Below are 24040 nucleotides of genomic sequence, written 5' to 3'. Positions count from 1 at the left end.
TATATATATATATATATATATATATATATATATATATATATATATATATATATATATATATATATATATATTAAATATATACCGTTGTTTTTTAGCATGTTGAAGAAGTGAATATTTGATTTTGGCATTTAACTAAATAAATAAATCAATATTATAGGTCTTTTGACTTAAGATAAAGTTCCCGTGTTCGATTAGAATAAGCTATATACTTTAAAAAAACATTTCACCAATAAACGAAAGAAATCCAACTACTGCACATATAAATATCCTTCAAAAAGGAATCAATAAGGGATATTAAATAATAGGCAGATTGGTGAACGTCAAAAATTTATAACGTGTGTAAAGTGATTACTCAAGTCAGCAAAGTCGTAAGTCCTAAAAAGCTTAGACATCCATGTGTTTAAATATAAAAACGATAGATGATTTATCTCAAGTAGAAACAACTTTATTACTGATATATCATCCATAGGGTGAAGAATCCAGGGTCTCAAACAGTAAATAATAATAATAATAATAATAATAATAATAATAATAATAATTAAACATTCATCCGCACCCCAATGGTGCATAAGGCACTGCTTCATATGAACACAGTGTTATCTTGATCATTTACACACGAAGGAAAGGTGATCAGCTCTCCACTTCAGGTACCAGTCCAGGGTAATATTGAATAAATATTAGAGTGAAAAAATCACTTATATTTATTTGACCCCCCCTGGGAATCGAACCCGGGACCTCTAGAACGGTAGCCGAGCGTGCTGACCATTACACTACGGAGGCGGTAAATAATAATATTAAAAAAAAACTGTTTACTTTCCCATTCATAGCATTGAAAACCGACCCAAGATATATTGCAGTAAAATGAATTAACATAGCATTCGTAAACACGTTTTATATTATATCAAATATAATACGTTGCAAAAAATAAATATAATTAAAATGGCGAAAACTTTAACTTTGTGAAATACCCGGTTGAAGATTATATAAAAAGTTAATTAGAGATAATTTAACTTAGTACATACTCCATTTGGTCTTATAGTATTGTGGTTAGCGCGAATGTCTAACTTTTATCAAATCAATTAGATCGTATTTTTTATTGACAGAAAACCAATGTAATTACGCGAAGGCGTTGAAATATGATTATGAAACAATTTCGACTGCGATTCAATTACAGCCGATTTAAGAGCATTCAAGCGCTCAGTCTGTTTACGAAATTCGACGTTTTTCTAACGAAACTGCGACAATCGAGCGAATTGTATTTCTGATTTAGTTTTTAAAACATGTACACTTGACATTGGTGTGAATAATATAACTCCGGCAGATTAGGAACAAGGCCCTTTATGAATAAACATTTGAAATTTCTCTATGGAAATGCATATTTTATGTAACGCATTGAGCGTCTATTCTGCAGAGGCTTAAAAGAGAAATTACTTTCCATTTAATTTAAATTTTCACTTAGATGCATAAAATATGATGATTTATATATTGTACACAATTTTCCGGAAGTAAATTGAAGCAATACTGTAATAATAAACTATTTACATCTCGTTTTATGGATTATTTAGAATTTTCTATCAACTTCCTAGTGGTTTAAGATAAAATATGATATTATATAAAGTATAATATTTAACAAACTTTTCTGGCTCAGTAGCAACTGTGTAGTGATCAATGGCTGCCGTGCTGGAGGTCCTAGGTTCGAATCTCAGAGGGGTGAAAATAAATATTAGTGATATAAATATTTATTTAATATTATCCTGCATTGGAACCCGAAGCGCAGGGGTGACCTTACCTTATATATATAACGACCAAGATAACAATACATCTATACGATGCAGTGCATTATGATAAGCGTTAGAAGAAGAATAACGCAATATTTACATAAACGTAAAATTAAAAACAAATATTTTCAAAGATTTTTTATTTAGAGAGTTATTTAGAGGTATACGCCTCCAGCATCTTGGCCATTGATGCTAAGTTAGTCTTTTCATATCTACTAATCCTCGTTTATTTAAATTCCGTATAACCCTAATGTTTTACACCTTTAAATCGTTGATTTGTGTAACTTAGACACTTCTAATCTCTAGTTCTTAGATCTGTTGCTTTCTTATTTATTAGAAGTAAAATGAAATAAAATATTTTTCAAAAAACACATACAAATTGACAGTGGACAACTAACGAATACTAGTGTCCGTTTATGCAACCCTGAATGCCTTAAACGTAACGGATATTTTCTTTTTCTACTTAATAATTTTCCTTCATTTCCTTTCCCATGTAGCAGCATTTATTATCCTTTAACCCAACATACATTTTCACTGCAATATTTCAGAATCTGGAGTGAAAAACTAATCGTTTTATCAGTAATAGAGATGGACTCACGTATGTATAGGGTCCGCCATCTAAAGTTTTTTTTTCAACTAGTGCTTATTTCGTGAATGGTAACATTTAGCTCATGTCTGATTTAACAAATAATTAGTTTTATCCTTCCGCTAAGCGAATATGGTTGTGTATACGCTTGAACAACGCTGGGAAATATTGCGACATTACTTTGAAAATCATGGTAATGTTGCAGAATGTGTGCGAAAATTGCGTACGGTTTTTGGAAGAAGAGAAGCACCGTCAGCTCCGTATGTTCGTTATCTTGTGAAAAAAGTGAAAGAAACTGGCATCCTCATCGATAAACCAAAGCGTGAAAAGCCAAAAACAGTGCGTACACCCGAGAATATCGATGTTGTGGCAGAAAGTGTGCGTGAAGCGCCATCAACATCAATTCACCGTCGTTCTCAACAATTGAACATTTCGGAGACATCATTGAGACGAATTTTGCATAAAGACCTTGGTATGACGCCATACAAAGTCCAATTGGTTCAGGAGTTGAAGCCAACTGACCATCCAATGCGTTTTCGCTTCGCTGAGTGGGCCTGCGATCGACTTACAGAAGATGCCGATTTTGCCAAAAAAATCATCTTTTCGGATGAAGCTCATTTTGATCTTGGCGGGTATGTAAACAAGCAAAATTGTCGTATTTGGGGCACAAAAAACCCGCACGCATACATTGAAAAGCCGGTACACCCAAAACGAGTCACTGTTTGGTGCGGATTTTGGTCCAGAGGCATAATTGGGCCATTTTTCTTTGAAAATGAGCAAGGAGTGGCCGTTACAGTCAATGGCGATCGTTATCGGGCCATGTTGAACGGATTTTTGTTCACAAAAATTGAAGAGGAGGATATTGGCAACATTTGGTTTCAACAGGACGGCGCTACGTGCCACACAGCCGAAGCTACACTCGATGTTTTGCGCCCTGTTTTCAAAAAAAAAAAGTTATTTGGCGGACCCTTTATTTGATAAGTAAACAATATAAAAATAAATTTATGGCTTAAAAATTCACAACAAAATAAAACATGGTATTGAGATATAAAATACATATTTATTTTTAGTGTATCTTAAGATCAAATCGTGAAATATTATGCATTGATCTAGAAATAATTTTGTTTGAACCCATTGTCCATTATCAATACCAAAAAAAATAATTTGGTTCACGTATTGTGTTCACCTACATTCATATAACAATTCAAACAAAATCACCAAGTTTATATTTTAATACGCGCATATACGTATACCTACTTTTGTACATAATGAAATCATAATTCGTATTGCTCTTATTTGAAATATTGCAATAATGTAGGTACCCGTATAATTTAACAAGAGTCCGATATGATATTCGAATACATCTGTTATAAAATAATTGTATGCTATTGTTAACCAAATGTTTTCTGTCGTAATAAGATTTGAACGCGTAGATAAGCTGGAAGTCTTTTGATATATTTTTTTAATCAGTCAGTTCAGTTCAGTATCGAAAATAGGCATTTATTAAAGTAAATAACTTAATATAATAGTTTTTTTTGCAACAGTCAAAATTATTTACAATAATTAAGTAAAATATGATCAAAATTATGACCAAACTTGTTAGACACTGTCTTTCCTCACTAGGTATAGTATATCGGTTATGAGGTAAGCAGCATTTTTAAAAATATATGTATATAAAACTAAGCATTCTTAGTCTTTGCAATGTCTAGGGATGATTTTTTATCATATTTTTTTGGTAATTAAAAGACTTTTTTACAATAAATATAATAATAATAAAACCCTTACCGCACCCCAATGGTGCATAGGGCACTGCTTCATATAAACGCAGTGTTATCTCGATCGCTTACACATGAAGGAAAGGTGATCAGCCCTCCACTTCAGGTACCAGTCAGTGTAATATTGAATAAATATTAGAGTGAAAAAATCACTTATATTTATTAAACCCCCCTGGGAATCGAACCCGGGACCTCCAGAACGGTAGCCGAGCATGCTGACCATTACACTACGGAGGCGGATAATAAATATAAGAAAAAGAAAAAAAATAAGGATCTTAACACTAAAAAGATAAAAAGAAAAAATACTTAAAAGGTATAACAGGGCAAAAATAATAGAATTTAGAGCAATAATAAATGAAAATTGATAAATACACGAAGAACTTTAGAAATTTTATGATTGGGCAAAATAAGTTTTTATTTGTGGAATACTCGTTTTCTCTCACTTTTAGAACTAGTGTTTTTATCATGGAAAATAAATGTGTGATATTTTGTTTTTACGAATACCATATAAACGTTTATTTATAAAACATTTAATAAATTAGATTAATAAAATATGACAAATTGCACTGTTAATAATAATTATCAATATTTAAAAATATTTTCATCAACTGTCGGTCCCATATTTATTAACTGTACTTACGACGTAACGATTAAAAATGTAAGTATCAAGCAAGATAAATATTTAAAAAGCAGTTAATAAAACCTTGCACTTAAATTTTTAATTATTTTTCAAACACGCTGTTAAGTAGCAATAATCAAGTCGTTAATTTAATAAAAAAATATCATGTATTCGTTTCTTTACGGTACACATTTACGATCGCAATACGTTTCCTCACTTTCTCGTATATAACCATTAAAAAAAGTTTTCGTTTATTCTCATAATGCGTTGCTCTGCTTTCATTTACTTTACGTTGGTGGCGGGAAAAAAAACAATTGGTCGAACGAATAATACGTGTCCGAAAATCGAATAACAGGTTGTCATAATCTACTTCGGAAAGTAAAAGTATCCATTCAAGGTATTACAAGTCAAAGTGCGGTTAATGCCAGTGCTTTTAAAACATACAAAAAAGCTGTACGTGTTTGTTTAAACCGAAAACAATAATTAATTCATCAAAAAACAATTAAGGCCCTGTAATCAATAGCCCGCAAGTATATTTTCTTTAAACCCAGGCTACATTTGTGATAATTGTTTTTTTAAATTTCTTTAAACGCCGTTTTTGGATTAAAAAAAAGAGTTTCGAAGAGCTTCGAAATAAATAAATGATTTTGAAAAATGAGTATTGATTTGAAACAGAGATTAAAAGGTAAGAAATTTAAAAAAAATCAATACAAATTCTGCAATACCAGAATCCAATACATAAATTTAAAAATAATAATTGTGCGTGGAAACGCGTCGGCCGGTCGCTTTCTGATTTGGATGATTGCGATGTATTGATTACTAGGCCTTAATATTAGGCGACAAGGAAAAGTGAAGAAATAAGGAAAGCATTTCGAATAAGTACAAATACAACACAAATCTGCGTTTCTCCACTTTACATTTATGTTTATGCCACCTCAACATAGATGAAGAAGAATATGTGAACTTAATCATTGAATGTCATGGGATTCATCGTATACGTAGAGAGTATGTATGACTATCAAAATTTGAGTATTGTGGTTATCAAATATAGGTAGAATGGTAAATATTACTTACACATGGACTTCCTCCGCTTCTACCAACCACATTCCCCCCATAAATTTGCTTAACTATCCTTTCTTAATATTATTTTTTGACATCTCATCAAAGATGAAGAAGAATGTGGAAGTAGTTTAAATAAAAGAATTAAATGCCCAGACTTCCATATTCTTCGTCATCTTTGAGATGTCAAAAAATAATATGAAAATAACTCAAAATAATGTCAAAAAATAATATGAAAATAACTCCTGTAATTGGAGATAATCCAGGTTTTGTGAACAATTATTTGGACACACTCAAAATGTTGTACATACTTATCCTTTCTTCACTCATTCGATGCACATACCAAACCATCTCAACACGCCTTTCTTAATTTTTATCGAATTATACTTTTAATTTATTATTTTATTTGATGAAATGGGGTAATTGGGCAAAGAAAATCAATGTCAAAAGTTTAGAGCAATTATTTTTAGAGTTAAAAATGTATTTTGCAATCTTTAAGGTATAATTTTCAAATATTTTGAGTGTGGTTATTTCGATCATTGCGAAATCTCTCCGCCCAGTTTAATGCTTTACCCTATGTTTTATTTGCCTTTCTTCGGTTTCGCATAATGTGTTGAAAATTATCGGTTTATATTGGTCACAAAATCTACATGGCCAGCCTACTTTATCATATTTCGGAACATCGCCTGTGTGGTCAACACTATACGATACTTGTAAATATGTAAAGCAATTGACCCGTTAGGTTTTATGTAATGTCCGGCTATGTGGGCCAACGAGTGGGCCGTATGACAAGACTTGTATAATGTATAACGCACAGTCAAATTAATAGCAATTATACAAAGAGCCGAAGGGCGGACTTGCGTCAGGTTGCCATATGACTGTGTCAAAAATCGTATTATTACACATTAGCTGCTTGGATTTCCCGAGTTTAAGGCTCATAATAAATAACAACTTCTGAGCATTTTGAAATCTTACGAAATAGTCCAATCCGGGATAACACATGATATGAATCACAGAGGTGAAGTATGTTACGAGAGATTCAGAACTGATAAAGAGACATGTTATATTAGTTAGAAGCGATTTCCGCAAACATAAAAAGCATTAATTTCAGAAAAGAATTTAAGTTTTAACGATGGCCAAAATGATAACATTGGATAATTTATTTGAAATATTAAATAACTTTGATTTGGTATTGAAAATCGTTTTTATAATACAAGATGATATATATATATATATATATATATATATATATATATATATATATATATATATATATATATATATATATATATATATATATATATATATATATATATATATATATATATATATATATATGTATATGATGTTATTATATACATATCTCAATAAGTTCATTGGATGAATGATTAATTATGCCTTTTTATGGGGTCGTTTTTTCTCAAATTTATCCCTAAAACACACTAATAACGCCATAAAATTCACTAACAATGATTCTTCCTTACTCATCTCAAGGTAATCAATGAAGAAAATATCATCTACATCCCAAAATACAGAACCCGAAACCGTATAAGCTCACATTCGTGTTTTTTGCGCTTTGGGCAGCTTTCGCTAGATGTTGTTCACTGTTGCCGATTCGACTTGTTTTGCTATAAATAAATTAATAATAATAGTACAAGTCAAATAAGATTTACGAAAAAAGTGTTAAAAATCTTTTTAGTTGGGTAATACATAATTGATACTTAAAATTTGTAATCACGAAGCCTAATTATACTGTTACTGCTGAGTTATTTTTTATGAAACTTTAAAGTTTTAGGAGCAGCCCAAGAGGCAGTACACTATTATACAACTCCATAATTTTGACGTTATTATTACATATCTAGAAAGTAAGCTATGGTAAGAAAAATAAAATGAAAATTTTATTATAAGGAAGGAAGTAATTGACCTTTGCTGAATATTTATAAATTGTGTTATAAAAAAGATTTTTGGGTATTTTTTTTTGTAACGGAAAATCTTATTTGAAAATTTACGCGTTAAAGTGTGAATATTATGACTCTTGTCACATGAAAATAATATTTAATTTATTTATGTTTATTCCAAGCTTTGAAGTAAAGAGAACAAGCCTATAAGGTTAATATAATTTACTGTGTATAAACATAATTTAAAATAAAATGAAAATATATTTAATAAATAATTTAACCTCCGTCGTAATAGATTTTATTGAATTCCGAAAACTCTTTAATAAGACAATGATATATTTACCTTGTAGTACCGTGAGCAACTTAACAGCTGCTGTCACTTAAATTTTTTATGTTTTTGATTCCATTGTTGTTTTATTGATTTTTTATATTTTTATTGACTCACAAGCATTGTAATATTATACTTATTTGAAATGTGTTCTTTAAATTGATTTTTTTCCATCCAACCAGACCGAGCTACTACAATGCGTGGCCGGGTACAGCTAGTTAAAATATATATTTCTCGAATTATTTTGTAATTGGCGGGAATCAAACCCGCGGGGTCAGGTCTGAACTCAATTTTTATTAAATCACCTAACGTCTAAGTGACTAAAATATAGCTACGGATTATGCAACGCCACTTATCACTAAGGCTTTATAAGGGTTGATTTTGTGTATTAATTTTGAAATCAAACACAGATTTTTGAGTCTACTAAGTTGTATTTTATTAACGAAAACACACTAATAATTAATATTGCGACAATTATTGAATTCCTAAAATTGAGTATTTTTAAAACTACAATAATATCATGTAATTCATGAGTGAAAATTCTAGGCAAAAACACAGCTTTAAAGTCAAATATCTGAGACTATCCTTTATGAATGGTTATTGGTTCAAAAGATGCATCAGCGCTGTTTGCTTACTATATTTTAAATTCACTTGTTGAAATAACATTTTATTAAAGCTTATGTCATATATTTTTTGTTATGATAATAATAATAATGTAAACAATACAGCAATGTAAATTTATGTTGTGAAAATACGATCTGATAAGCCTAAAGCTTTGTCGGGCTTCACCTTTATATTATAAAGCAGCTTTAATGCTTTTGAGTGAGTATTGATAAAAAAATTAAGTAAAAACTATGTATAATTGTGTGTTAGTTTTCCTGTAATTAAGAAAAGGTCTTCTTCCTTCAGGCAATATTCTAGTACTTTTTCTGTGGAGTGCAATTATTGATCCCATTTAGATTAAAATTAAGTTCGTATTTGGTTACAAAGCATTACATAAAGTAAATTATTTATGTGTATAAATATATCCGTTTTTAATAAAAATTTTACTTTGCAAACACATAATTTCTTAAAATCTATTGTGACACGTGTTCAGATGCATTCCGCACAATTTTCAAGCACCGTATATACGGTAAAAAGGTATTGATATTACCATAAAGTGACAGCCGAATCAGTTCATGAAATTAATATGTTGCATTGATCGATGATTAAATTTTATTTATAAATCATTTTCATTTATAAATTTTTCAATTTTACAAACCCAATAACACATTTATTATTTTATTACTTATTCATTCTGCATTAACTTTGTGGAGTGACATGTTGATTATATATTTAAAAATAAAACACTTGTATTATACCACTCAATGAGTTTTAAACTTTAACCCCCCTCCTCTGGTATAATACAAGTGTTTAAACCACTTAATTAATTTTTAAATAACTAATCATATTAAGTATTTATTTATAGGCGTTTATACTGTTGTGTAGATACAATATAAAATCGTTGATCTATCTAAATAACGTTTTCATTAAGTACTGTAAAAAACAGGTATTAATCCAAACTGTTTATAAAAAAAACATGTTTTTTGTCTGCTTTCCAATTCATTGTTATAAGAACAAAGACGGTTAAACGAGGAGGTACTTGGCGTAGGACTCTCAAAATAAAATTTCAATGGCCGGTTCGGCTAATGTGCCAAAATACGTTTCGCGCTTCGGTGCACTGAGCCAACTGTGCACGAATATCGGGACCATGTGTTTTGGTAAAAATATATTCATAGATATGCGATACCAATACGTGGATACGAGAGGATGTACAGTACGCTGTAACGGTATCGCTCAGCATTCACATTATTCATTAGTTACTTCCTAAGCCGAATCACCATTGTTCCTTGGTCAGAACGCAATAATAACATTAATACGATCTTAATGTCTTCATTCTGGTAATTATTCACATGGATCGGTTCTATGCTTGATGTACCAGTCAATAGCCGTATTAAATGCATATCGAGTAAAAAATCACCAACGTTGTATTTTTCGTGGGACTGCCGGAAGAAATTCAATACCCAGATGTGTCAAAATAAACACAAGTAATATTTCACTTTGATATTAATTTAATGTCAACTTGGACTGGTATCGATTTTGGGTATATTTTATAAACATTTAATTAATTATTTCCCTATTATTTATTATCTTTTCAGCGACTGAAATTTGGATCAACTCAATTTAATATCATAGCTCAAAAATGTTATTTGATTTTTTGGTTATGGACACATGAATATTTTCTCAAGAGACAACTTTGCTTCATAATCTAGTTTATAACATATTATTTCGTAATATCAATACGTAAGCAAAAATAAAAATGCATTTCTGGTGTTCCTAGAGGCAATTAAATGCAGATATTTATAACAAGAAAAAATAGACATTTTGTTGAAACAGTATTGTATTTCCATTTACGATACACGTTTTTACAATTATATTACTATGGTTTATGTGCTGGCATACAAAGTAATATAATTTATTATTTTATAGAACTAAATCCTTATTATAAATGAATAAACTTCCGTTATTTCCAATAAATTCATCTATAGATGCAAGGTTACGAAATCAATCAATACCTGAATAATATAAGCGAACGAGATCATGAAAAATAAAATATTTATTAGTAAACAAAAACAAGGTGTTGTATTCTATTACAGATTGATATCTCGTATAGAAACACTCTCGGACTGACAGCTAAATAGCATATGATTTCTATTCATGGGGCTTACATACACTCGACCAATTACGCGTGCGTTACATCTCACTTGGGTCCATATAAAACAATGTGAGATTGAAAGAGATAGCGGCGAGAAATACTGGTTGCAGTATGGCACGAGAGATTTTGTTACCTCCATTCGTCTTGCAGCGAGAACTCTCCTGTATAATGTGTGTTTATCTGCAAATTGTATGCGGTATACCTTTGAGAGTCGCCCATTCATAACATTGCCTAGCCAGTTTGTTCAATGGACATTTAAACACCTGTGAAATCATGTCTACAGTTCTAGTTCTAGAGCATTACTCGATAGTTAAAGTTAACTTGAACACAACTATCTTAATAGTTTATTTAGTTATGTTTGACCGAAAACTGCTCGTTAAACCATTGAATTTTTGTATTCGTACCATCCAGGTGTAGTTAACGAATGATACATTCCGTTTACTGCATCGCCTCCAGTGTTTTCGTATTTTCAAGGATTTCAGTTTTGTTTACAAGGCAAACTTTAAATATTTCTATCTCTAATTTGTATATATACGAGTATATATATATATATATATATATATATATATATATATATATATATATATATATATATATATATATATATATATAGATAGATATATACATGTATATACATATAAATCGTATATTTACTTTTAAAAGAAATAAAACGTCTCTATAAAACCATATGCTGTGTATAATTGTGATAATGGTATTAATTAATTTCAAGATGCTATAAAAGTTTACGAGGGGATTCTGAATGTCAGTGATTAAATGTTCAGACATAATATTCTAACGAACCTTTATTAAAAAGATTTACCTGTTTCAAATTATTGTTAAGACCAAATTCAAAATAATTAGGGCATGACCGTGAAGGTTTTCTTCGTAATTTGTGGATGAAAATTGAATATTTACATATAAATAGAAATGTGCGATTTCTTTAGCTCATTAAAATATATGTGAACTTAGCTCATTTATATTTTAAATGAGCTAAAGCTTTACATTATAGCTTTCGCCATAGTACACATATGCATATTTAAAAGCCTATTATTTTTTTCTATATTATCACAGAAATATCACGTTAATTAATAAAAAAAAAATAAAGTGAATAATATACGTTATTGGGTTGTGTTTGTAAAAAGTTAGCTTTAATATTTTTTCAATTCAAACCCTTATCCGCACCCCAATGGTGCATAGGGCACTGCATTATAAAAACATAGTGTTATCTTGATCGTTAACACGCGAAGGAAAGGTGATCAGCTCTCCGATTCAGGTACCAGTCCAGGGTAATATTGAATAAATATTAGAGTGAAAAAAATCACAAATATTTATTTGACCCCCCCTGGGAATCGAACCCGTGACCTCCAGAACGGTAGCTGAGCGTGCTCAGCATTACACTACGGAGGCGGACATTTGCGAGCAATTAATGTGAAACATAATATTTTTTTATCATTAAAGATGTATATTTTTTTTATGTCTTCTTTCTACACCTAATGGTACTTATGGCACGACTTTTTTTTTATATCCCTATCTTACTCTTGATAATCAGTTGCAGTAGCTTGTACTTTTCTCCTGTGAGCACATGTCCCAAATACGTCACATTCCGGATTTTAGTATTCGATGTTAGTTTCCTATTCGCTCTGGCTCTTTAGATAACTCTTGCATTGATGACCATGTCTATCGAAGATATCCGAAGCATTCTTCCAAATATTCACATCTCAAATACCTCCATCCGGTTCACTGTTCTCATTTTAAGGGTCCAAGTTTCAATTTCATGTAATAACGACCAAATGTAGCATTTGACCAAACGTTGCTTCAGTGAAATAAGTAACTACAGACGATTAAATACTAATTTACGAACCATACTGAAGACATCTAACGACGTGGTTTTGGCGAATATCTTACAATAATTCGGCAGATTTGTTAATTTTCCGGTGATGCGCAGTGGAAGGAAATCGCCCAAAGACGGCTGAAGAAAAATAAGTCCGTGGCTAAATGACCAAAATGTGAAAGTGATCCATTTGCAACTAGTAACTATGTAGAATTCACTATCGATATTATTGCTGTTGCTACGAACGAAAAATGATCTCAGCTCGATGTTAATTAATGCGCTAGACCGGGTAATTATAATTATTTGTTGGTTTCGGTTGTAACGTACTGCAATTATCTTCTACTTGCCGTCTGCTCAGATACCCAAAAACAGTTATAAAAAATGTTTAAGGCGATACTCGCAATAACAGATCCCATTCAGCACGTGGCAACGCTAAAAGCCCGATTTTTTTCTAGAATATATTTTTTTTAGAATAAAAGTAAGTACATTGAAACAATGTTTCATTTTTTTACTCCTTACGGAAAGGTAAGGAAAACAACTCCCTTTTTAAAAATCATATAAATATTTATTTCGAAGAAAAACTTATTTTTTCAAAACAAAAACGATGTTTTAAGTTGAATATCAATTTCGTATTTAATAATTTAACTATGTCAAATTTTACCTGGGTTTCAAGAAAGTTGAGTTGTTATTTAACGTATGTAGGGCTTTAATATAATTTATACATAACGTAAATAACAAACGAGAAAAACACAGAAATGAAAAAAGAAGGAATATACAAAATTTTATACAGATAGTTTTTTTGTGCTTTTGATTTTTGATTCGATGATTTTCATCCAGTTTTTTTAGTTTAAAAATTAAGATGTAATTTGATTGAAATTTTGCATTTCCGTAAAACATTTTCTATGCTTTTTTTACTAAAATTGTACGCGTAATAAATGTTATATATTTTTAAAATCAATAACACGCAGCATAAAAGTCTCAACTTTTTTTTTGTCTGCAGGTAGCTATGTATGTGTGCTTTAAATAATACAGTTTAATTTTATAATTGTTGTTATAATCAAAGAACGTATTTTTGTAAATATGTATTTTTGGTCCTTTATAACACAAGAAGTTTAAATTATTGATATTGATCTTATTTTTATCCGATTTTGAATAGATTACCTTAAAATACCTTTTCGATTTTTAACTGGAAATTACTTGAAATTATTAATTATTATTTATAATATATAATTAATACTTGAATATAATGTGTGCCTAATTTAAATATGTAAGTAGATTGAGACAATGTTCCGTAATGTTCTATACTTTTTTTTAATGAAATTTGTTTTTAAATCAAATTATGCACGTTTGAAATATGCAAAATATTTATAATTATTAATTTCAATAATACCTACCTCTAATTACACCTGTATCTTCTGATAATTAATGTAAAACTAATAATTAAGTATCGTTATTATTAATTATGTTGCATAAGTTGAGCGATGAAATTGGAAATACTTCTAACAGTAATTACAAATTAAAGATGCTATGCAGTTCCGGTGAAAGAGTTTGTTGTTTCTAATTATATTTAAAAATGGATATGTTTAATAATTTTATAACTTTTTGATAGTTGAAGTATTAACTTGTTGATTTCATATGAAAGCTTTTAAAGTGCTGCTAATCTGCGTAAGAGATTATTGTCTTACTTATTACATCCAGTTACGTAAATACGGAATATTAAATGTTGAGGAAATAATATCGACCATTTTGTAAAAACTCAAAATTTTAAATGTTTTAAAAATTTAATTCCGTTTAAACGTAATTGAGAGATAGTTAAAACCCGTTTTTAATTTGATCCATTATTCAACCATAATATTGTAATCCATTACATATTTTTTGATTACGCTCATAATTCGATTTCTGATAACACCAATATAAATAATTTGATCTTGTTTAACTTCGCAACTAGTTTGGCTAAGAGTTGAATAATTGATGCAAACTATGTAGGAATGAAAATGATTTACTTATAAATTCAAAGATTATGCAAAGCACGTTGGCATACTCGAAAAACGAAATTAACGTAACGGAAAATATCGATTCTGGTAAATAGATATACGATAGTTTGTCAACTTGTCTGAATACAACTCCAATCTTTATTACTTGTAGTTATTTAGTCCATTACAAACCTAAACACGCAATACGTCGGCTGAAATAATTCATATAAAATAATTATTATACTTGTACGTACTGCAGATATTTTTGTATGGCGAAATCAGCTCGTGATCATACGCGTTTTAAATATGTAAGTATTGTGAAACCTGATGACATATGTTATTGTGTGTTTACAAATACCTATCTTTTGTATGCTCATATTTAGTGTTTAGCACGTTTGAAACATTTAAAAGGTATTGAGTGCACATCATGAGTATGAGATCATTTTTTATTGCAACATCTTACCCCGACTAGCATCTAACGTTTGAGATTGATGTTTACGTTTATTACAAGGGTGAAAAATACCTAAATCTAAAGAAATGTTCATCTTCGAGATACAAATATGACTTTACAATACCAAAATGCAATACCGAACATTTCCAACAGAACTTTAAATATTTGGGAACCAAGTACTTCAATTACCTTCCTACAGATATAAAAAATTTGAAGACATTAAAATTCTAAAAATAATTTTATTGAATTATAAACATGTTGATCAACGTAAGAAAAAGAGGAAAAAAAAGAAAATTTTCAAATACTAAAAATAAATTATATTACCAACAAACATAAAAAATAAAAAAGTCCCTCTCCAAGCACATGTGCTTAGTCTCTTTATTGGAGAGAACTGCATTATTAATTTTAAGTTTGTTTAAGTAGAAATGTCTAAAATATGTATTAAAATTATAAAAAAAAACTTGAGTAATCATAATTATTGAAAAAAAAATCTTTGTATGTTATAAATTCTTGGACATTTTGACTGATTTTCTTTGTAGAATAATAAAAATCATAATAAGAAACACTTTATTTTATCAGATTTAAGTTTTGTACTGACATTTTTTGTTGGAAGATTTCATGGTAAGAATTTGATATTTCTAAGCCGATTGGCGATGCCTGGAAAACACTCCATTTTACGGTCTGTAAAAAAGCCACAGGTACATAGAACTACAAGTTGCGTTGCTAAAAAGCGAAACTGACCAAAGTGATGCACCGCCAGAGAAAGTTACTCTGCCTGACATTGCAAGTATTATTACCCTGCTCTGTGAGGTATTTCTGCTTTAAGAGCAAGTGCAGAAAGTTCATTCAGTTGTGACAACTGACACCATTTTTACAATGGTAAATATAAAAAAGGCACAAAGGTTTGATAACAAAATATTTATCATTAATAAGTAGTATAAAAAAACCTATCTGATGAACGTTTTGGGGCATAAGACTGACCCATTTTAAGAAGTGAATCAATCTGTAATAGCCGTAAAATTTAGTGATTGTACAATACAAAAATTTAACAAAGTTCAAAAAGCCATGATCGAATTACTCGGTGGAATGAGTTGACCGGTCAAACGATCATTTATTGGTCTTCCAATAGAACAAATTGCAATTTGAGATGTCTCTTTCGGCCATCAAGAAATGTAATCATATTTTGTAATGACTCAAATAGCAATTACTTAACATTACTTCTCAATAGTATTGATTTTTAACTAAATTTTAATTATTCTTAAGATGATTAAAAAACTCCAATGAATCAGTGTAAAATTGTAAATTTAAAAATTTGCTTCGATTATTTATAGAAGAGGCAGATTTAAGCTCCTTTTTTTTTGTTTTTAAGTTTTTAATTTTGTTTAAAAAAAAATTGTTTACTGAGAGTCAAGTATTTTTTTGTATTTTATATTAAGTTTTTTGTATTTTGTATTAACTAATTCTACTTAAAAACCTATACCCTAATACCCTGTACTACGACTATTTATTTTGTATACCTACACACAGGCCATGCCTTTGTGGGATCTTTTTTTGTATTCATTTTTTATATTTTATTAATATTTTTTGTATTTGAATTTATGCTATGTAATGCAAAGGAATTAAAAAAAATTTGCCTTATCGTTTCACGATCAAGGGCTGCGAAAACAATTGCAGTACCTAACTAATTTGTGATAAGCTCACAGATAAAATACCATTAAGCTTTGTGATTGCAAAAATAAAGCATATTATCGAAATCTTTGTTTTCTTTTTGGTCCGTTGAGAATGCTTCTCGCGCGTCTCTATTAACACAATACAGAAATATTCTTTATAATGATCAACAGGCGTGAAAACAAGGTTAGGTTGATCTAATTTTAAAGGAATTTTAGAAACAGCTGTAATGATTTCTTCATTATACCAAAGTAAGACATGGATTCTCGAAGATAAAGAGAGATTAAAACAATTAATTATTTCTCAATTAATTTGAGAGTACTTGATAAATTATCAGTATTGAAAGATGTCTGTTTACGTCAAAATAGAGCAAAATATTGAAATTGGATGGAGCGTTCAATAAAATTACGAATTTCATAAATATACATATAAATTGAAAAATAGTTGAAATATATAAATATATATATATATATATATATATATATATATATATATATATATATATATATATATATAAATACATATATATATATATATATATATATATATAAATATATATATATATATATATATATATATATATATATATATATATATATATATATATATATATAAATATATATATATAAATATATATATATATATATATATAAATATATATATATATATATATATATATATATATATATATATATATATATATATATATATTTATATATATATATATATATATATATATATATATATAAACATAAATATATATTTATATGTATATATATATATATATATATATATATATATATATATATATATATATATACATATATATGTATATATATATATATATTTATATGTATATATATATATATATATATATATATATATATATATATATATATATATATATATATATAAATATAAATATATATATATATATATATATATATATATATATATATATATATATATATATATATATATATATATATATATATACATATTTATACTTAAATATATACTGTGTACATACTACAAATAGATGTAAAAAAGTATAAATATATTAATATCTGCTAAAATACTTGCTTTCCCGTTAGAGGCACATATTCTAGCACATATTTATGCATGTGAATTGATATTTGCTAACGGTATTGTAAAATAATTAACGGTTTTTTGATTCTGCGTTTTTTTGTTAAAACAATCATTTACTACAATTTATTGTTATTATCCCCGTGTGATGTCGGATAATTTGGGCATGAATTAAAATGAAGTAAAATTTTGTGAATGGTGTTGTAAATATAATACAATGGATACTTTGTGGTGAGTCAAAAGAGCTAATTCTATTCATTTTAACAAAACTATAAAAAAGCACACTACTGAGTAAGTAAAGAGAAAATTGAACTACAATAGTCATGTACAATACAGTATTTCAAACTTACACATGCAGTTTTCTAAAATGTTGAAGTAAAAATCAAATTATTTGTTAGTTTGCGATTTTTTATTTGATTTTGTTACATGTAAATATTAAATATATAAATGGGTCACTTTGAAATAAATGCAACATGTAACGCGTGCGTTAAAACTTTATAAAACGGTAGGAAGAGTGAAAAAAGGAAAAATAAAATTTTATGAAAGAAAAATAGAAAACAGTCTTGACAAATATGTAAATCAGAGATCGCTTTGTCTCATGAATGGTATTAGAAACAAGAGTTAAACCATTTTTTATATGGTTTTGAAATATAATTTATAATAAAAAAATAAGCATTTTCTGGATATTTTGGTAATATATTCATATAACTTACATTAACAGTAAGAAATTATTACGTAAAATTAATATAAATAGGTATAAATAATACGAATTACTGTAAATTGAACAGTCGAAAAAAGTCAAGTGATTCGATTTGTACTTTAAATCAAATTAAATAAGAATTAGTTCACACATTTTTATTGGAAAATTTGAATCTTATTGGTAGGAAAAAGAATTAAGCATTACGTAACAATGATGAAATAGCACATAGTACAAAAATACAAAATACGTTGTAGGATATAAGTGTCGGAGATAAGTATCGTCGGGAGGTAAAGAGTTATATGCAAATCATCCATTTTATATATATTATTATCGATCTTGTATATCTCCTCTGGCTGTGTCGTGAATATTGCAAGTTGCGTAAGACAATTCCTATCCAAAGTTGTGGTTTATTAATGTAGGGCGGTGGATAAACTGGAGCAGTGAAAGTTTTCAGAATCGAGCGACAAATACAATAATTATTTCTTCAAATATGTCAGCTTATTCCCCCTAGAGACATTGATATACAAAATAATTTAAAACCTGATTATGAAGTTGATAAAGGTATCAATTTTGTAATGGAAGCGAGCAAGATTTAATGATTTAATTTGATTTTTAATTTAAATATGAGTTATTAAATACTACTGCTTTTTGAAATGAATTATGACATGTGTTTCGATGCAACCAGTAATCAGTAAAATACATTTCATCATAAAAAAGTCATCATTAAGTTAATTAGTACTGAAGTATTAATAAGTTTTTATTTGAATTAAAGAAAATTCACTTCATCATCATTACAATCATTATCAGTTAAAATGATGGAGATAATTCCTAATGTTTTTTCCAATGCAATATTTAAAGTATAACTGACAAGGAAATGTTTTTTCATGTACTTAAAATCTCTGAATCTTTATATTATTTTCAAAATACGAAAAACTTTTCATAAGACTATTTACAGTAATATAAAATACGCAAGAGTAAGATAAAATTCATCATATGAATAGTGTTAAGCAAATTAGTACCAAGATATTACTAAGTTTTATTTGAATTGTAGAAAATACAGTTTAAATGATTGAGAAAATTTCTGATGCTTTTTCCAATAAAATATTTATACTTAAACTCACAAGGTATGTATTAAGGTTATGTTTTTAAAAACTCAAAATCTTCAATTTCTTTTCAAAATACGAAAAACGTTTCATAATATTCGAGTCGTTAAAATCTGGAAATTGCGAAAAATCGTTTAGGTTTTTTTCCATATGGGGAAAATCCGAGTCACCATATCTGAGTCACATTTTCAATATCGAAATATTTAGGCAGGTAATAAAGTGGACCTTTCTCTTTTTATGAGTAAGTCAACGGTATTTCAATGGAAGGTCAGAACAGATAAAATAACTACGAAATACGTTATGCGTATTTCACGAATGTACATATCAACATTTTTATCATTTATCTGACAAGGTAACTGTCTAGGTACTTGAAATAAAATAAATGGTACATTATTCTAATTAATGTAAATTTATTAATTCGCAGTTGTATGAATTGTTGTTTGTGATGTAATTTTATTTTTTATTATTTTTTAATAAGACGTTTCAAAATTCGGTATGGAAACAATATTAGTTGAGGTTTTTTCGACAAAAGTTTAGTTTAATAATTTACAACTTATGTTTAAAAAAAAAACACTCACATACTCATTGGTTTCTTTTAGTTAGCGCATTCATTTAATATGCAAGTGATCTTGGGTTCTATTCCCGGTGGGATATATTTTTTTATTGAAATCTTATTGATACTTTTTATTGATGTATGTGTGAATATAATTAAACATGTAATAAGATATAAGGTCAAATGTGGCATTTATTTTTTTGAATTTCTCTCAGGATTTATAAATGTATGTGTACATGTAAAATATCATACGAACAGACTTATGTTGGTTACATAAAAACGAATGAAGAAGAAGATTTTTTCATACTATAAACTACTATTACTGATTGTTATCCATACCCAATAGTGCATAGGGCACTGCATCAAATCAATGTGATGATAATTTTATCGTTTATTATTTAAGGCAAGGCGATCAGTTCTTTCAAATCGGGTACCATACCAAAGTAATATTAAATAAATATAATAGTGGATTTTTTTTATTATGTTTTGAATATTAAAAGCATTAACTTTGTGGATCATATTGATATATTATTTCGAGAAATAAAAATACTTTGTGTTCTGATCCACTCACATTTTTATTTAACCAGATTTTTTTATTATTTTTTTGCAACCCTCTGGGAATCGCATTCGGGTTCTGTAGCATAGAAACCAAATGTGCTAACTATTTTACTATTGAGGCGGACCATGTAATATTACCACCAACAAAAGCAATATCAAAAAAAAATCGAAAGTATTTTGAATATGAAAAATAAACATGAAAAAATCTTTTACACATTTTTTGGAGATTTATACTTGTATTATCAATGGTGTATAGTTCACGGCTTTGGATTGATGCACTGTCAATTTGATTATCAATTATACGAATGTAAGCTGAGCAGTCATGTGTTTCTAATATTAGTCCAGGATTGTATCAAATAAATACCTACATATAAAATAAAAGTTAATTATCAAAGCCCTCTTCCCGATAGTCAAATCCAGGCCTTCAAATAAAATAATGAAACAACCTAACTATTACATATATTAAAAATTAAATGTGAAATTCATAGTCATTTTAAATTTAAATCAAAACTGTAATTCCTAAGCTTAAGGAAATGTTCATTGCACGCATTGTAAATCGTTTGTATGAAATCGAAAATGAAATAGGAAAACTGAGGTAAGAGGTAGCATAAATTTTCCACTTCAATTAGTATTCATTTGATGGCCGGAAGAGCTATACATTGTACAACTTGTATTGAAATTTACCGGAACGCATGATTTTAATTGGAGCTTATTGGATCATACATCGAATTGCAATTTAGGTAATAAAACTTTATTGAACAAAATTAAATGAGTCGGTAACTCTCTCTCTCTAATACGCATATGATTATCTGCGTACATAGGAATTTATAATTTCTCCACTGTATTCGCTAAATCACTGTGCGATGTATTGAAGAAATTTTCAGAGTAATGTTTTATTAATGCTGACCATAGAAATGTTTTTAAATCTGTAGGAAAGTCGTTCACTTTATATTTATAATTATTACCAAGGATATTTTTTTTTAAACAGGTTGATTTATTATAAGAAGCACCTGGTCACACGTTGCTGTGACTCAGTCCTGTTAAATAGTAAAGACAGAAAAGATTTCTCGATTTAAAAAAATAAATAAAACGTTTGAAAATGTCAAAGTAATCGGTTATTTTAGGACTTTTATTAGAAAAAAGGGATTTTAAATTTTGATCAAATTTATTATAAAATATTTTAAAATATTTTCGATAATTTCGAGCAATAAATATTCAGGCTACATCTATAAAAAATACCTAAATTATACCTTAAGATAATGAAACTTCGGATAAATCTCTTAAGGATATTATTTTTTTTCATAAGATATAATAAAATAAATGTGTGGTGTTGATTATAAGTATATGAATTTAATTTTTTTCAACAATAAATGTAAACATTAATAAAAAAATATCGTTAGTGCCTTTTAAAGAAGAATTTAAGTAACTTTTTTTTCTTCAAATTGGACCGGTTTTATCTATGTATATAAAAGCGAAACTTCACTTACGATTTTCCTTTCACGTTGAAAAATCTAGACCACGCCATTCGTGAATTTTCCAAATGAGGGACTAATTGGAAAATGAATGCATCTAACTGGTTCAACCACGTTACTTAGCTGAGCGGGTTTCACGCCTGCAGTTCAGCGCGTTGATGTCTCTCGGTAGTCGCTTTTCTTACCAAACAGGTTGAGATTTTACTTTTCATGGCGCGCTCATTACCAAAGATCGTCGACATCGAGAGAGTGGCAGTCGATCAATTTATAGTGATGTTATTCTACCAATACGTAAAATGCTTATGCAAAAATATTTTCTTGGTCAAGTTGCCGTTATGTGTTTTACTTTAGCTAATTTTAAAACCTGATGTGTTTGTTTATTTTTCGCTCCGATAAAAAAAATATTTAAGGAAAAATGAGCATAATCACTGAATTTATATGCACAAACCGTTTATTATGTGAAATAAGATGATATTAAAATATGATCTTCATACTTGTTTGGTAAAAATAATAAATTTTATTTTTCGACTGAATCAACTTAATTAAATATAACATTTTTCATTGTCATATTTTGTGTTTTTATTTCATTAGTACTTTATTAAAAAAATAATTTATTGAAAATATTTGCATCAGTTTTCCAACAAAGTATTCCGTTTTGCACTCATACTTAAGCTGGTCAGATTTAAAAAAATGTTTTATGATATTTTTTTAAATTTTATCTTTCAACGCCCATGCTCCTTAACTTGCTTCAACTTTATGCTCCTTAATGATAAAATAATTTGAACGTCATGTAATTAAATCAAATTAAAATATTTTCATTTAATACCCTGAAGCAATTTTTTTAAATTTTATACATTTATTTACACGAATTGAGAAGGAAATGTTGTTTTAACCGTTTACGAGATAGAAACTCATCAATGCCACCTTCCTTTAAAATTTGCCACAGTATTTAAATTCACTCAACTAAACACACGACTAAAACTCCACCAAAAAGTTACAATCCTCAGGTTAGGTTGGTTAATACCACTGATTTTCACCATTATCCATCGACACTCACCTTTTTTCCGCTTAGGGAGAACCCTCACCGCATCCGTAACTAGAACAAGGAGGGCCAGAGCCGCTACTACGCGGCCAGTACCCAACATCGCGAATTTGGTAGGAATCCTTTACACTGCACACTGAATGTCAAAACACACCGGTACACAGACACTGAGCAACGACACCGTGTGGCAAACGATCCGACCGACTAGCATATATTTCCACTTATGCCGCAGCACCGGCAGTGTCCGCGCCACTATATTAAACCTTTCGCTCTACTTGCGGGCCTCTGATTGGCAGACGTCGACCAATGGCGGTCGAGCGCGGGAACAGACGTCACAGCAGACCCTGGCGGCAGCCGCGCTAACGAGAACGCTTTTGAAAATCCTCAACTTTGTTATATACCAGTATCCAAATAAAATAAAATAAGTCTTATAAAGAGAACGGAAAGCTTATGTATACATATAAAAATTATAAGTAAAGCTTTTGTGTGTATTATATGTTTGTTGGACAATAGATTACCATACTTTACAACAAATAAAGGCCTCCTTTCTAAGTCCTCATGAAAAACTTTTAAATGCAATGGTGAACCACAAAAAACAATTTATTTGAATTATTACATATTGTATCGCGATTGTATTTAATACTCTAGTAACATTATTTCATTTTTTAAATGGTTCAATTGAGGAATGAATAAATATGTGTAACAGATACATAATTCTAACGTCATTTTTTATACTTTTAAAGTACCTACCTTTGTAAATTCTGTCTATATTGTATGCGTATTGTCTAATGATTCTAAAATTCAC

The 24040-nt window shown here is 28.9% G+C and overlaps 1 protein-coding gene across 1 annotated transcript in view; it reads right to left on the bottom strand.

Moving 5' to 3' along the window:
- stw (laccase) overlaps window positions 1-23486 on the bottom strand; it is an 88134-nt gene extending 64648 nt beyond the window's left edge. Inside the window, 1 exon segment of the mRNA XM_088261983.1 lies at window positions 23251-23486. Within this exon segment, the coding sequence (XP_088118109.1) occupies window positions 23251-23338 (88 nt within the window). The 5' untranslated portion in view covers window positions 23339-23486.
- Window positions 23487-24040: the final 554 nt, after the last annotated feature.

This window comes from Brachycentrus maculatus, unplaced genomic scaffold, assembly GCF_059751285.1.
Source record: "Brachycentrus maculatus isolate JH-2025_06_01 unplaced genomic scaffold, ASM5975128v1 h1tg000172l, whole genome shotgun sequence".
Classification (NCBI taxonomy): Eukaryota; Metazoa; Arthropoda; class Insecta; order Trichoptera; family Brachycentridae; genus Brachycentrus; species Brachycentrus maculatus.
This window is presented reverse-complemented; position numbering and strand designations above follow the sequence as displayed.